Source organism: Geotrypetes seraphini, chromosome 6 (assembly GCF_902459505.1).
Source record: "Geotrypetes seraphini chromosome 6, aGeoSer1.1, whole genome shotgun sequence".
NCBI classification, from domain to species: Eukaryota; Metazoa; Chordata; class Amphibia; order Gymnophiona; family Dermophiidae; genus Geotrypetes; species Geotrypetes seraphini.
In genome coordinates, this window is record NC_047089.1 from 256,665,325 (window position 1) to 256,679,378 (window position 14,054).

General features: G+C 40.9%; 1 protein-coding gene across 4 annotated transcripts in view; it reads left to right on the forward strand.

The window, feature by feature from the left end:
* POLA1 (DNA polymerase alpha 1, catalytic subunit) overlaps positions 1-14,054 on the forward strand; it is an 874,681-nt gene that overhangs the window by 517,583 nt on the left and 343,044 nt on the right. For all 4 annotated transcript variants that reach the window (XM_033948024.1, XM_033948022.1, XM_033948023.1 and 1 more), the window contains exon 33: positions 9,299-9,480. In XM_033948024.1, the coding sequence (XP_033803915.1) occupies positions 9,299-9,480 (182 nt within the window). The remainder of the gene's footprint in view (positions 1-9,298; positions 9,481-14,054) is intronic.

Below are 14,054 nucleotides of genomic sequence, written 5' to 3' on the forward strand. Positions count from 1 at the left end.
AACTTCGGGGGTGGCTTGTAAAACAATTTTAAAGTTGTTTTTTTACAGTTTCTGAGAGTAGGGTTCAGGTCCCCCACCTCCCCAGACCTCAAATTGCTATTTTTTATTTTTGTTTATTTTTGCTATTTTTGGCTCGAATTCATGATGGCAGCCATCTTGGATTTCGAAATCAATTTTTTTTTCTAACTTTTATTTCTGCCTGAAAAATCCCTCAATTTGACACAGAATCGTTTGGGATGGACTCCCCAGACCCTAATCAGTTAAATGTGGACATTGATTGCGCTGGATTAGCGATTGTGTACCGCATGCCGTAGCACACTGGGGGAGGGGGTGAGAACTTTGGTCTTCATCTCCTCTGAGTAATCTTGGGCTGATCTGTTGTTAGTGATCTGTAACCTGTTGCTAAAATCAACTGTAGTACCTGAAGATTGGAGGGTGGCCAATGTTACGCCGATTTTTAAAAAGGGTACCAGGGGAGATCCAGGAAATTACAGACTGGTAAGCCTGACCTCAGTGCTGGGCAAAATAGTAGAAACAATTATAAAAAACAAAATTGTGGAACATATAGACAAGCCATGATTTAATGAGACAGTCAGCATGGGTTCAGCCGAGGGAAGTCTTGCGTCACCAAGTTGCTTGACTTCTTTGAAGGTGTGAATAAACCTGTGCATAAAGGTGAGCTGGTTGATGTAGTGTATCTAGATTTCCAGAAAGCTTTTGATAACGTTCCTCATGAGAAGCTCCTGAGAAAATTAAATAGTCATGGGATAGGAGGTTATGTTGAATTGTGGATTAAGAATTGGTTATCAGACAGAAAACAAAAGGGTAAGGTTAAATGTCCATTTTTCTCAATGTAGGAGGGTAAATAGTGGTGTGCCGCAGGGATCTGTGTTGGGACCGGTGCTATTTAACTTATTTATAAATGATCTGGAAATTGGAAGTACGAATGAGGTGATTAAATTTGCAGATGACACTAAACTGTTCAAAATTGTTAAAAGGCATGCGGACTGTGAAAAACTGCAGGAAGACCTTAGGAAATTGGAAGACTGGGCGTCCAAATGGCAGATGTCATTTATGTGGACAAATGCAAAGTGATGCACATTGGAAAGAATAATCCAAATCATAGTTACCGGATGCTAAGGTCCACCTTGGGGGGTCAGTGCTCAAGAAAAAGATCTGAGTGTCATCGTGGACAGTACGCTTAAACCTTCTGCCCAGTGTGTGGCGGTGACCAAGAAAGCAAACAAGATGCTAGGAATTATTAGAAAAGGGATGGTAAATAAGACGAAGAATGTTATAATGCCTCTGTATCGCTCAATGGTACAACCTCACCTTGAATATGTCTCCGTATCTCAAAAAAGATATAGCGGCACTAAAAAAGGTTCAAAGAAGAGTGATCAAGATGATAGAGGATGGAGCTCCTCTCGTATGAAGAAAGACTAAAGAGGTTAGGGCTCTTCAGCTTGGAAAAGAGATGGCTGAGGGGAGATAGGATCGAAGTGTACAAAATCCTGAGTGGTAGAGAATGGGTACAAGTGGATCGATTATTTTATTTTTTTTCCTCATCAAGATTTACAAAAACTAAGAAGTACTCGATGAAGTTACAGAGTAATACTTTTAAAACCAATAGGAGGAAATATTTTTTCACGCAGACTTGGTGGGCTGTGGCCCTTTTCTGCCGTCATTTTCTATGTTTCTATGTAGAAAATAGTTAAGCTCTGGAATGCATTGCCAGAGGTGGTGGTAAGAGCAGTTAATGTAGCTGTTTTTAAAAAAGTTTTGAACACGTTTCTGGAGGAAAGTCCATCATCAGCTGTTGAGACACACATGGGAGAAGCCACTGCTTGACCTGGATTGGTGGCATGGAATTCTGCTACTGTTTGGGTTTTGGCCAGATACTTGTGACTTGGATTGGCCACCATGGATATGGACCATTGGTCTGATCTAGTAAGGATATTCTTATGTTCTTATTCAATAGTGGCAATGCTAGGCAGACTTGAATGCAGATTTGTTGGGATCTAGAGCAGTTGTTTTCAACTCAGTCCTCAGGGACTTCCTGGGCAGCTGATTTTTCACGATATTCACAATGAATATGCATGAGAAAGATTTTCATTCTAAGAAGGAGATCTCATTCATATTCATTATGAATAGCCTGAAAATCCAACTGATCAAGTGGTCCTTGAGGACTGGTTTGAAAAGCATTTATTTAGAGCAGGGGTATCCAACCTTTTGGCTTCCTTGGGCCGCATTGGCCGAAAAAATTTTCTGAGGCCGCGCAAAACTGCAGCAAGACAGAGGAGGGAGCCGGCAAGATGGTAAACACCTGGGGGCAGCAGAGGAAAACACTAAATCGCCCTCGACCAGAGTCGCACAAAATACTTCATGGGGCCGCATGCGGGCTGCAGGTTGGACACCCCTGATTTAGAGGGAGCCATGGTGGAAGAGAAACCTCCAGATGGTTGTGTTTAGAGATCAAAAAAGTCACTGAAGTCAAAAACAATCTTTTCAACATTTTACTGTGAATTGTGTATAGAGTCGTCTAAAGGAAAGTCCCTCCCTTGGTTTGCCTTTATTATACATTTTCTTTCCCTTGATGATAGAATTTTTTGCTGTTATTAATTTTGCGTTTATTTTGCTTTCAGATAATATGCATTTGAGAGTTTAAAGACCAATTAACACCTTTTCTGTATTAGTAGTATTAGTTTCTAAAACTTGCTAATTCCCTTTCACAGTGGGTTGTGAGCCTGTAATAGATTTTCTTCATAAATGGGTAAAAGAGCATTTTATTAGCTGGAGTGTGCTTTAATAGGTGGTATAACTTGTATAATACAAATGTCCGCTGCTTAACAAATGTGTTCTGTAGATGTATAATCTAGAGAATTGGTTCACCACTCTTAGCGTGATGTCTGCTCAGTCAACAAGTGCTGATTTTCCAGTTACACGCTGAATTTGATTAGCTATTCTCAGTATCCTGCTAATGTGTGTGTACCTTTGATTTCTTGGTGTGAGAAAAGAAAACACATTGTAATTTTGTACAACTCTGCTTTGTTTTTAATCCCATCGAGCTGCTGTTCATCTGTAAGCCAATGGGTTGAAATGGAGCTGGCCTGGACTTTCTTTTCTTTTCCTTTCTAATTTCTCCATTGGCTCCTTCATGAAAATTCTCACTCAAACTGAAATAAAAATCTGTTTCTTCTTGGACATGCAGGACTTCTCAGCCACACAGGGGTAATGACATCTCTGTTGATGCCAGTTTGAACATGTCATAAAAGCCTAGAAAGCATGTGGAAGCATCCCCTCCTTTTCCTGCAGTCTATTTAATTCATTCAACGAGTCAGACTGCTTTTCTTGCTCTCTCTCTTATGTCTAAACAGTTTGGAAAAATTATTTTGACACTGACCTCCGCACAGAACTGAATTTTCATCCAGGAGAATTGCAGCTTTGGGCGCATTTTCACACTTAAGCTTGCTGAAATGGATGCTGCTTGTTTCATTCTCCATGTAAAGGGTAATTCTATAAAGGAACCCTTCAGTTTAGATTCTTAGCGCTATCCGCACATTCCACTCCTTGACATGAAGCCTTTTTCTGTTCATTCCTTGATAGTTCGATTCATGAAAGGCCTGTTTCACATAAAAACCACATCTCAAGCCTCCACCTGTTGCTTGAGATCTCAGTGTGGTTCTTTCTGTTCTCATAATGTCTTTTGAACTGCTTGCATCTTGTCTTTTGAAACTTCTCACTCGGAAAGTTGTTTCCTTTGTAGCCTCATTATCTGCACACCATATGAGTGAATTTCAGGTTCTTGTTTCGGATCCTTCCTATTCAACACTTTTAACTCCGGCACACTAAACAAAGCAGATGTTTTTTGCAGCACATTATAATTGAAATTATGAAATTGCAAACCAACAAAAAAATTAAATTTGAGAGTAATTTTTTCAAAGTTCTTTAAGCTATGTATGTGTAATTGTAACAACAATGAAACTAAAGTCAATAGAATAGAATTGCCAATCAGACTGATCGATGAGCTTATTTTGAGTGCAAATTAACTCAAAATGCGGCTCAATAGTCGACAAGCAAACACGCATTTCATCATCGGCCATCTGCAGTTGCTCCCTTTTTCAATTTAAATTCTGTCAGAGCTGAAAACCCAAGTTCGCATAGATAAGAAGATCCAAACGGTAGCAAAGCCTTGATTGCTTTGTTGCTCAAGTTAGGATAACTACTTCAGAAAAGGATCTTGTAGCTAAATCGTAGAACTTTTGAGCACAATTAGATTTTGTCCAGCGCTATAACAAGCCTTATTAATACCCCCGAAGAAGCCCGTTGGAGCGAAACGGATGGGGCCTCCGTCGGGTTACTAAGATAAGTGCCTGATATTATAAAGTTGTATTTAACATTTTTGGACAGTATTAACATCATCACTAAGCTGGTTTTTCTGATGCTCACATGTTATTAATTGAGAGATTTTGAGAATCAATCATTATTTCATATTGATCATCACATAAGAATTATATAAAAAAAAATTTTTCACATAAAAATTATAAAATATATTTAAATGATCTATACAGGGGTTTTTGACCTGTGATGAAAACCAACCCTGATTGGTTATGATCTATTTGATTGTATTCCAGGGGTTTTTTGAGGTCTTTTCTCCCCTGTTTTAAATGCACATTATATGCAACATTTAGTGCTCCATATCATTTGTTAATCTTAGGATTTACTTGATCACGTTTCCACTTTTTTCTTCAGTTTATACCTCTCATTGTTTGGCACAAAAACTCTTGAAGAGAGAGTTGGTTTGAACAAGAAGTTCTGTAGAATCTTTTCGCTACCTGAGTGCCAGCTTTCCCTCCAACCCTGTTAGGTTTTGCCAGGCTCATGTATGTTCGTTATTAAACCTCTTCCAGAGACATGATCCTGGCAGCTTTGGAGCCCCACAAGTGAGAATATTATGCTTGCTTGTCCTTGGAAAAAGTGACAGACAATGGAGTTTTTCTCCAGAAAATTGTCCAAACCTTTCTTAACCACTCTTACCACAACCTCTGGCAATGCATTCCAAAGCTTAACTATTCTCCGAGTGAAAAAATATTTCTTCTTATTGGTTTAAAAAATATTTCCCAGTAAGTTCATCGAGTGTCCCTTAGTCTTTTGACGGAATAAAAATCGATCCACTTGTACCTATAAAGTGACAGTGCACTGTACTGAGTTCTGATGAAGACATCACCCACATGAAAATATATACCCACTAGAACATCTGCTATAGGATCAATTATTAATTTAGGGCCTGATTCTATAAATGGTGTCTAATTGCACCTACAATGTAAGTACCACTCGATGCAGTTGTCAATCAACTGCTAGGCACTGTTTATAAAGTCATGCCTAGCGGCACCTAAGCATTCTCCATTAGGCCAGGTTTTACTGGTACCTATCTCAGATGCCTCAACCACAGCTATTCTTTACCCCTAACCATGCCTACTTTTCAGATAAGACATCGTTGGCATTGGAAGGCACTTCCTTTTAGGCCTCATTAGGTGCCATGTGGCATTCCATGCCTAACTTTTAATTTTTATTAATTGTTCAAAAAATTCCAGTGGCGTAATCAAGTACCATGCCATTTAAGCTAATTTATGTAATTTAGGTTAGGTGTTGCTAGGTGGCCTTGATTTATGGCACTGAACTAGGGTGCTGTTTATAGAATCTGGTCCTTAGAGCCACTTACTACTTTCTAATTGCAAATTATCGGTACTGTTTGGCCTGTTAAACAAGTTGTGAGCGCAAACTGGGAATGTGTACAGATTTGCACGCACAACTTCATTCGCACTATACTGACCCTGAGCAAATCAGTAATGCATTTCCGCCCACTTTATGGAGGATATAACCAAAGACTGAAAGCTTCCTTAAAATAAACAACCAAACTCAAATAAATCAGCAATTTAATTTAAACTCCAATTGTCTGTTGTCTCAATTAGCCAGATCAATAGTTTAAAAGAAACTTGGCATTTGAGCACCACCTATTTCTTAAGGTGGTCATTTTCACAACCTTTTCTTTACTTCTCCCGGGATTTTGGGTAAAGTATACCAACTGCTCAACACTGTTAATTTAAATTAAAAACCTCGACAATGAACAAAAGTGGGAAAAAAATCTTGCCCTATGTTTATTCTTATTCCAGAGAAGTCCTTAAACTAAACCACTGTCCTTGCACATTTTTTGAGAGATGAGGGGGTTTTTTTGCACGTGATACAAGGATAAATCAAAAAGTAAAAACAAAATACATTTAATGGCTTTAATAGAAGTAACTGTGAGCAATTGAACAGATCACTTTTCCACATAATCCCCATATAAGACGATGCATTTGCCAGGTGTGCATCTCTTCCTTTACTTCATTATCAGACCTTGCAGCATCTCCTTCAGTGGATTGATGATGTGATAATCACTAGAAGCCAGATCCGGGCTATAAGGAGATGTGGAAGATGTTCGAAGACGTGCATTGTCATTGTGCAGCAAGACTATTTTGGACAACATTCCTCTTCTTTTGCTGCGAATTGCAGGTTTAAATTCATTTTGCAGCAATGCACACTAATTTTCACTGTTTACTGTTTGCCTGTGTGCTTAGAAATGCTCCAGAATAGGCCCCTTCATATCCCAAAAGAAGATTAACATGATTTTCTTGGAGGGCTGACATTTGAATTTATTCTTCACTAGAGAAGACCGTTGTCTCCATTCTATGCTTTGTATTTTGCTGTCCAAGTCAGAGTGAACATAAGAACATAAGAATAGCCTTACTGGGTCAGACCAATGGTCCATCAAGCCCAGTAGCCCGTTGTCACGGTGGCCAATCCAGGTCACTAGTACCTAGCTAAAACCCAAGGTGTAGCAATATTCCATTGTACCAATACAGGGCAACCAGTGGCTTCCCCCTTGTCTTTCTCAATTACAGACTATGGACTTTTCCTCCAGGAACATGTCCAAACCTTTCTTAAAAACAGCTACGCTATCCGCTCTTACCACATCCTCTGACAACACGTTCCGGAGCTTAACTATTCTCTGAGTGAAAACAATTTCCTTCTATTGGTTTTAAAAGTATTTCCCTGTAACTTTGAGAGTCTTTGCAATTTTTGATGGAGTGAAAAATCCATCCACTTGTACCCGTTCTACTCCACTCAGGATTTTGTAGACTTCAATCATATCTCCCCTCAGCCGTCTCTTTTCCAAGCTGAAGAGCCCTAACCGTTTTAGTCTTTCCTCATACGAGAGGAGTTCCATCCCCTTTATCACCTTGGTCGCTCTTCTTTGAACCTTTTCTAGTGCCGCTATATCTTTCTTGAGATAAGGAGACCAGAATTGAATGCAATACTCCAGATGAGGTCGCACCATGGAGCGACACAGGGGCATTATAACATTCTTAGTCTTATTAACCATCCCCTTTTTAATAATTCCTAGCATCCTGTTTGCTTTTTTGACTACCGCCGCACATTGGGCGGAAGATTTCATCATATTGTCTGCGATGACACCCAGATCTTTTTGTTGGGCGCTAACCCCCAAGGTGGACCCTAGCATCCGGTAACTGTGATTCAGGTTATTCTCATTGTGCATTACATTGCATTTGTCCCCATGTCTCGTCACTGGTAACAGTTCTCTCCAGAATACTTGGATCTTTTTCGTACAGTCTGAGGAACTGAGTCGCAACCTCCACATGCTGTTGCTTGTGCAGATCAGTAAGCTATTTGGAAACCCATCTTTGTGAACTTTCCTGTATTCCAAGTCATCATGCATTATGGCAAATGCAGATCCATAGCTAGTATCCAGTTTCAGGTTTATTTAAAAATTTGATATACCGCCTTATTAAAATTCAAAGCGGTTTTACATAATATAAAAACGAAGTATAATAAGAACATATGTTAAAAACAAATTACAAACGATCAAATGCACTGACAAACATTAACTTACCGATACAAGATGGAGAAGGACAGAAATACAATTTGTATAAAGAGAAAGAGAGGGGAAGAGGGATCAAAACAAAAGGAAGGGGAACAAAATATGAATAGACTCTAGAATAATGTAAAATAAGCTAAAATGATTAAAAATTGGCAAGGAACAGATTTCCATTACTGTCCTTAGAAGGATTATACACTGAATGCGTCTTTAAAAAGAAAGGCCTTCAAGCTACTTTTAAATTTATCAAGGGATGTAATTTCTCTTCTATAATTTGGTCTTCTCTGTGTGCACGATGTTGATGGGCGACCCGAGCGACCTTCATTGGTTACACCTGTTCTTCTCTCTTTAAAACTTTTTACACACTCATAAACCTTTTCTTGATTCATGGTGCTATGTTTATCTTTATTTGTATTTATAGACCGCTCTTCACTATAACATCATAGTAGTTTACAAAAAGAAAAAGAACCCCATTATCAAAAGGAATGATAGAGAATAACAAACTTAAAAATATGAAGGCTGCAACTGGAGAATCCCTCCCAAAGTTTCACTATCCGATTGTGAATTTCCACAAGTCACTCGCTCTGCCCAAAGAAAGCACACTAGTGCACGTTGTTCTTCGTTGGCGCAATCTTGCAATGGAGCGTCCATGTTTCTGACCTTGTGACTATTCAACAGGCAATGTACCAGTACATATGTTGCATTTCGCTAGATCTGTTCCGGTTATTGCATAATTTAACAATTGCCTTTAATTTTTGATTCACCCAGGCAAAGAACAAAGTGGGACCCCCCCCCCAAGAAAAAAAAATAAAATCTTGCCCTACATTTATTCTTATTACACATATTAACATAGTAACATAGTAGATGACGGCAGATAAAGACCCGAATGGTCCATCCAGTCTGCCCAACCTGATTCAATTTAATTTTTTTTTTTTTTTTTCTTCTTAGCTATTTCTGGGCGAGAATCCAAAGCTTTACCCGGTACTGTGCTTGGGTTCCAACTGCCGAAATCTCTGTTAAGACTTACTCCAGCCCATCTACACCCTCCCAGCCATTGAAGCCCTCCCCTGCCCATCCTCCTCCAAACGGCCATACACAGACACAGACCGTACAAGTCTGCCCAGTAACTGGCCTAGTTCAATCTTTAATATTATTTTCTGATTCTAAATCTTCTGTGTTCATCCCACGCTTCTTTGAACTCAGTCACAGTTTTACTCTCCACCACCTCTCTCGGGAGCGCATTCCAGGCATCCACCACCCTCTCCGTAAGTCCTTAAGCTAAATCACTGTCCTTTGCACATGTTTTGAGAGATGAGTTTGTTTTTTTGCAGTGATATTAATGACACTGTCTTTGTTTATTGGCAGGTCTGGACCCTTCTCAGTTCCGCTCTCACCACCAGTATCATCAGGATGAGGAAAATGATGCCCTGCTTGGAGGGCAAATGCAGCTGACGGATGAGGAGAAGTATAGAGACTGTGAACGCTTTAAGTTCTCCTGTCCCAAGTGCGCAACAGAAAATATCTATGACAATGTGTTTGATGGCTCGGTCAGTTTTCTTTCCTTATTTTTCATGAATCACAACATTGTATTAAATGAGACTTTTCCCTTGTGGTGTTGATATTGGCATATGCAGGATTTTGAAATGTTAATTGTTTAATTAGTATGAAGGAAAAAGTAGGGGACTACTAGGTTTTTGTAATGAAGACCAGTAAGTCACTTTGCTATTAAATTATGTCAACAAATATCTTTGTATGAATAGATTTTTATCGTAACAAAACATCAGCTTCATGCCTTGCTTATTTATAAATGTGCCTGGTATGAGAAGTGTATGTTATTGTGTTGCACGCTTTTCAGAATCCGATTTTGACATCTTTGCATATTCTCACATGGGTGACGTCATCCACGGAGTCTGGTATGGACAGTGCAACAGTGTACTGTCACTTTAAAACACTGAAGAGTCATGAGACCGCCCATATTGGGCTTACGCAAGTGCCTTCCTGCCCGATGTCGACATGAGGAACTGTTGGTTCTCAGTTTTTTGCAGAGCTGAGAAGCTGTTGTAAAGATGTGGCTCTGGGTTCAGTACCTTCAGAGGAGGTTCAGCGGAAAGTAAAATTAATGGCACTGACAGCTAAGATTGACTGCGTAAAATATATTGTGTAAAAATAAGTTTAATATTACATAAATGCAAGGTTTAGAAGATATCAAGTTTCAAGTTTAATTAAAATTTCTTATACCGCCTAATCAAGCCTTCTAGGCAGTGTACAAAAATGCCAAGACCCTACACCAAAGAATTTACAATATAAACAAGGACAAATCAGAGAGCTATTTCTGTGTGTGTGTCTTAGGCCTGGATAATGGGTATATAGGTGTGAATAGACAAAAAACGATAAAGAAGCAGAGAGAAATCAGCAAGAGAGGACGAAGCCAGAGAGAGGGGAGTGGACAAGAGAGGAGGCTTTTATAGGTTGGAATCTTGTTCTAAAAATAGCATCTATTATTAAATACTCATTTTCCAGTACACTTCTCCTTCTGTATTCAGGGTTTCAGCATTCGCGGTTTTTAGCTTGCTGGCTCCTCCCACCCAATTATATCACTTTGCATAGGGAAATCACTGATTCTAAGTGTTTACAGAGAAAATCGCCGATTCCCAGCACTTTCTTCACCGTGTTTTGCCTCTCCTTCAGGAACAGGCCAGGTCTCCCACCATGTTATTCGCGGTTTCACCATATTCACGATGGTTTTTAATAGAAAACAGCGAATAACATATGAAAAAGTTGTTTGCAGTTTTTCTGTATTCGTGGGTCTGTTAATTCCCTTTCATAGCTAATACGGAAGGAGAAGTGTATCTTTCTGTCCACAATTGGAAAACTGTTTGAAACAATGGTAAGCTTAATTGATAAGGAAGGTGTGACACAGGAATGGTAGATGGAATTAGTCTGTCTGGCTTCTTTGTTCCATTCAAATCCAGTTCTAGAATATTCATGTAACAGAACATTTACTGACTGTCCCTTCTTTAAAAGTTATAGGGACCAGGAGATCTACTATTTTCTCGGTTATAGCACCCCAGCTCTGGAATAATTTACCAATATATTTAATAAGAACATAAGAACTGCCATCTCCGGATTAGAGGTCTGCACGGGAACGGAGATCGTGGGAATCCCGCGGGTCCCGCAGGGGTCCTGCAGGAATCCCACCCTAACCCACGGAACTCCCATGGGGACCCTCCTCTAACCCACAGGACTCCCATGGGGATCCCCCTCTAACCAACGGGATAAACAATCCAGTCTGGCTGGATACTTAGGGCTACTGTGGGCGATCCGAGGCAGACCGACTGATCCACAGTGCGCTCTCATGCTAATGGAAGTGATCAGAGGCACACCCTTCACCGATGACACGGATTGCTGGAGACGATCCCAACGCATCTACTTTGCCTGTAGATGGTCTGCACATGCGTTTGCTGTCCGTGCTTTTTTTTTACTTTTTTACTTGCAGGTTTAAAGCAGGTTAAAACCACGGGCTTGGGCTGCAGGGAAGGGGAGCAAGCAGGAGAGTCGAGGCAGTGAACGGGACGGCCAGCAAGAGTTGGGGCAGAGAGAGCGGGGTGACAAGCAGGAGATCTAGCTGATACCATTGCTATGACAAGTCGCCTCGGTCACCCTGCAAGTCTGGATTTGGGGGATGACCCTACTGTTGGCAGGCTCGTTCAGCATAGTTCTGTTTCCTTTCTCATTGATAATGTTCTCAAAGAGCTTAAGCTGGATCCTCCTCCTTCCACTTCTCAGTCCTCGGTCCTGGACCATTCTAAGGTGCTGTCTTCCTTTTTTCCTGCTCATCCATAGCTTCTTGGTTTGCTTCAAGCACACTGGGACTCTCCAGAAAGCTCTTTGCAGTCTTCTAAAGCTAAGTTGAAGCTTTATCCATTGGCGCCTGAATTTCAGCAGGTTTTAGAACAGCCTAAAGTGGATTCCGCTGTGGCGCAGGTGATCAGGTGTACAGTCCTCCCTAGTAAGTGGGGTGTGATGCTTAGGGATTCTCAGGATTGTGGAATGGAAAGTTTTTGAGACGGCTTTGGGGCTGAAGACAGTAGTGGCTGCTTCCTTTACAGCGCATGCTTGTCATTCTAGATTATGAGGAGTGTATTTGCGGAACTTCTTTCTTGTCCACCACTGATCATGGATGGGGTAGATTATGTAGCAGATGCCCTTTATGATCTCATTCAAGTTCTTGGCAAAGTCTTAGCTTATGCAGGATCTACCCATCGGACTCTTTGGATCCGTAATTTGGCAGAGGACACCTCCCCTAAAGCTACTCTGAGTAAACTTCAAGGGCCAGCTTTTCTTTGGTAAAGGCCTGGACGACCTATAACCAGTGTGGCTGAATGCCATCCTAAGTCTCTCCCTGTGAATAGGTCTCATCGGCCAGTGAGCAGGGATCATAGTAATTTTAGTTCCACAGGTTTCCTCAGGGCTCAGCAGGATATTCCTCTCAGAGATACTCTCAGGGCTAATGCCCTCGATACAACAATTCCAATTCCAGGAGGCCTCAGGCCTAACTCCCGAGCAGTGGCTGCTCCTAAGAAGAACCAATGACACCAGGAGTCAGTTGGGGCTTCTTCAAATTGGAGTTCGCCTGTCTCTGTTTGTTTGTTTTTTTAATATATTTTAATCAAATTTCAAAATTATATTCCAAGTTTTAACATCTTGTACAGAAAGCGTAATCTAAGGCATAACAATTTAAACAAAAAAATCATCAAGAATAAGAAAAATAAAACATTTCTTAATTACACTCAAGTCCTCATAAATGATCCAAGAAGTAGGAAAAAGTAATTTCTAAAGCATAATATTAATATTGAAGATATGTATATCTGCTGCTGACACAAAGAACTTATTCAATTTATACAGGAGTTGTTACACCATCATTCTCCAGGCGTCTTAGAGAGAGAAAACTAACTAAATGAGAATGATCTACTAAAACACATTTCCATTCAGAGAGGAAATACCTCTCCGTGTTGTTTCCACAGGCAAGCCCTCTGATATGCTAGCCTCTGAGACTGAGAAAACTTCATCTTCCGGGGTAATCTCTTCTCGCGGGGAGCTTGCTCTTTGCGGTGTCGGCTGTAGAGGTCGGGGCTCAACGTGACATCTAGCCCAGGGATAGCTTCCATGGCACTACTCCCTGCCAGTAGCTCCAGCGGGCGATTCCCTGACAGCATCTGTCCTTGTTGGAGGTGTCTAAGAAAGTCGTCTATAGTAATGGATGATGGTTCTGAACGTCGGGAGGCTCCACCAACGCTCTTCCCCCCCTTCTCTTCATCATGGGTAAAGAGTACTTCTTATCACTTTACAGGAAAAATAGGATGATAATCGAAGGCATCCTCTCAGCTAGCAGGTAGTGGCGTCCATCTTGGATTCCTGCCTGTCTCAGTTTTGGAGTGGATTCTGGTTTCATCATTCGGGAAGGGCATAAGATAGATATCTTTTGCCTGCTTCCAGAGCTCTTTCTGGATTCTCTGGCGGGAAAAAGAGGTCCGAGTCTTTGCTACTGTGCAATGTCTGTTGGACATCGCAGTGATAGAACCTGTTTCAGAGCAAGAATCAGTCTTAGGCACTCCTTATACTTCATCATGCCAAAGAAAGGCTCGGAAGACTGAAAGCCCATTCTGGATCTAAAGTCGATCAACCGCTTCTTGTGGGTTTCCCATTTCCAGATGGAAACCATGCACAAGCTCTATAGCAGCTGTCTCTCCAGGAGTATCTGGTGTCCTTGGATCTCACAGAGGCTTACCTCTATATTCCAATCTATGCGGAGCATCGAAGGTTTCTGCAATTCCATGTTCTGCAACAACATTTCCAATTTCCCGCTCTACCCATTGGCCTCGTGACGGCGTCCTGCACTTTCACCAAGGTGATGGCAGTTGTGGCAGATTTTCTCTGCCAGCAGAAGATCCAGGTTCATCCTTACCTGGATGACTAGTTGACTCAAGCTCTGTCTCGTTCGGAGTACGAGAATGCAGTGGACAAGGTAGTATCTCAGTTGCAGGCATTGGGGTAGATTATCAACTTCAAAAAGAACAATTTGACACCCTTACAGGCATTGAAGTATCTGAGGCTCCTCTTC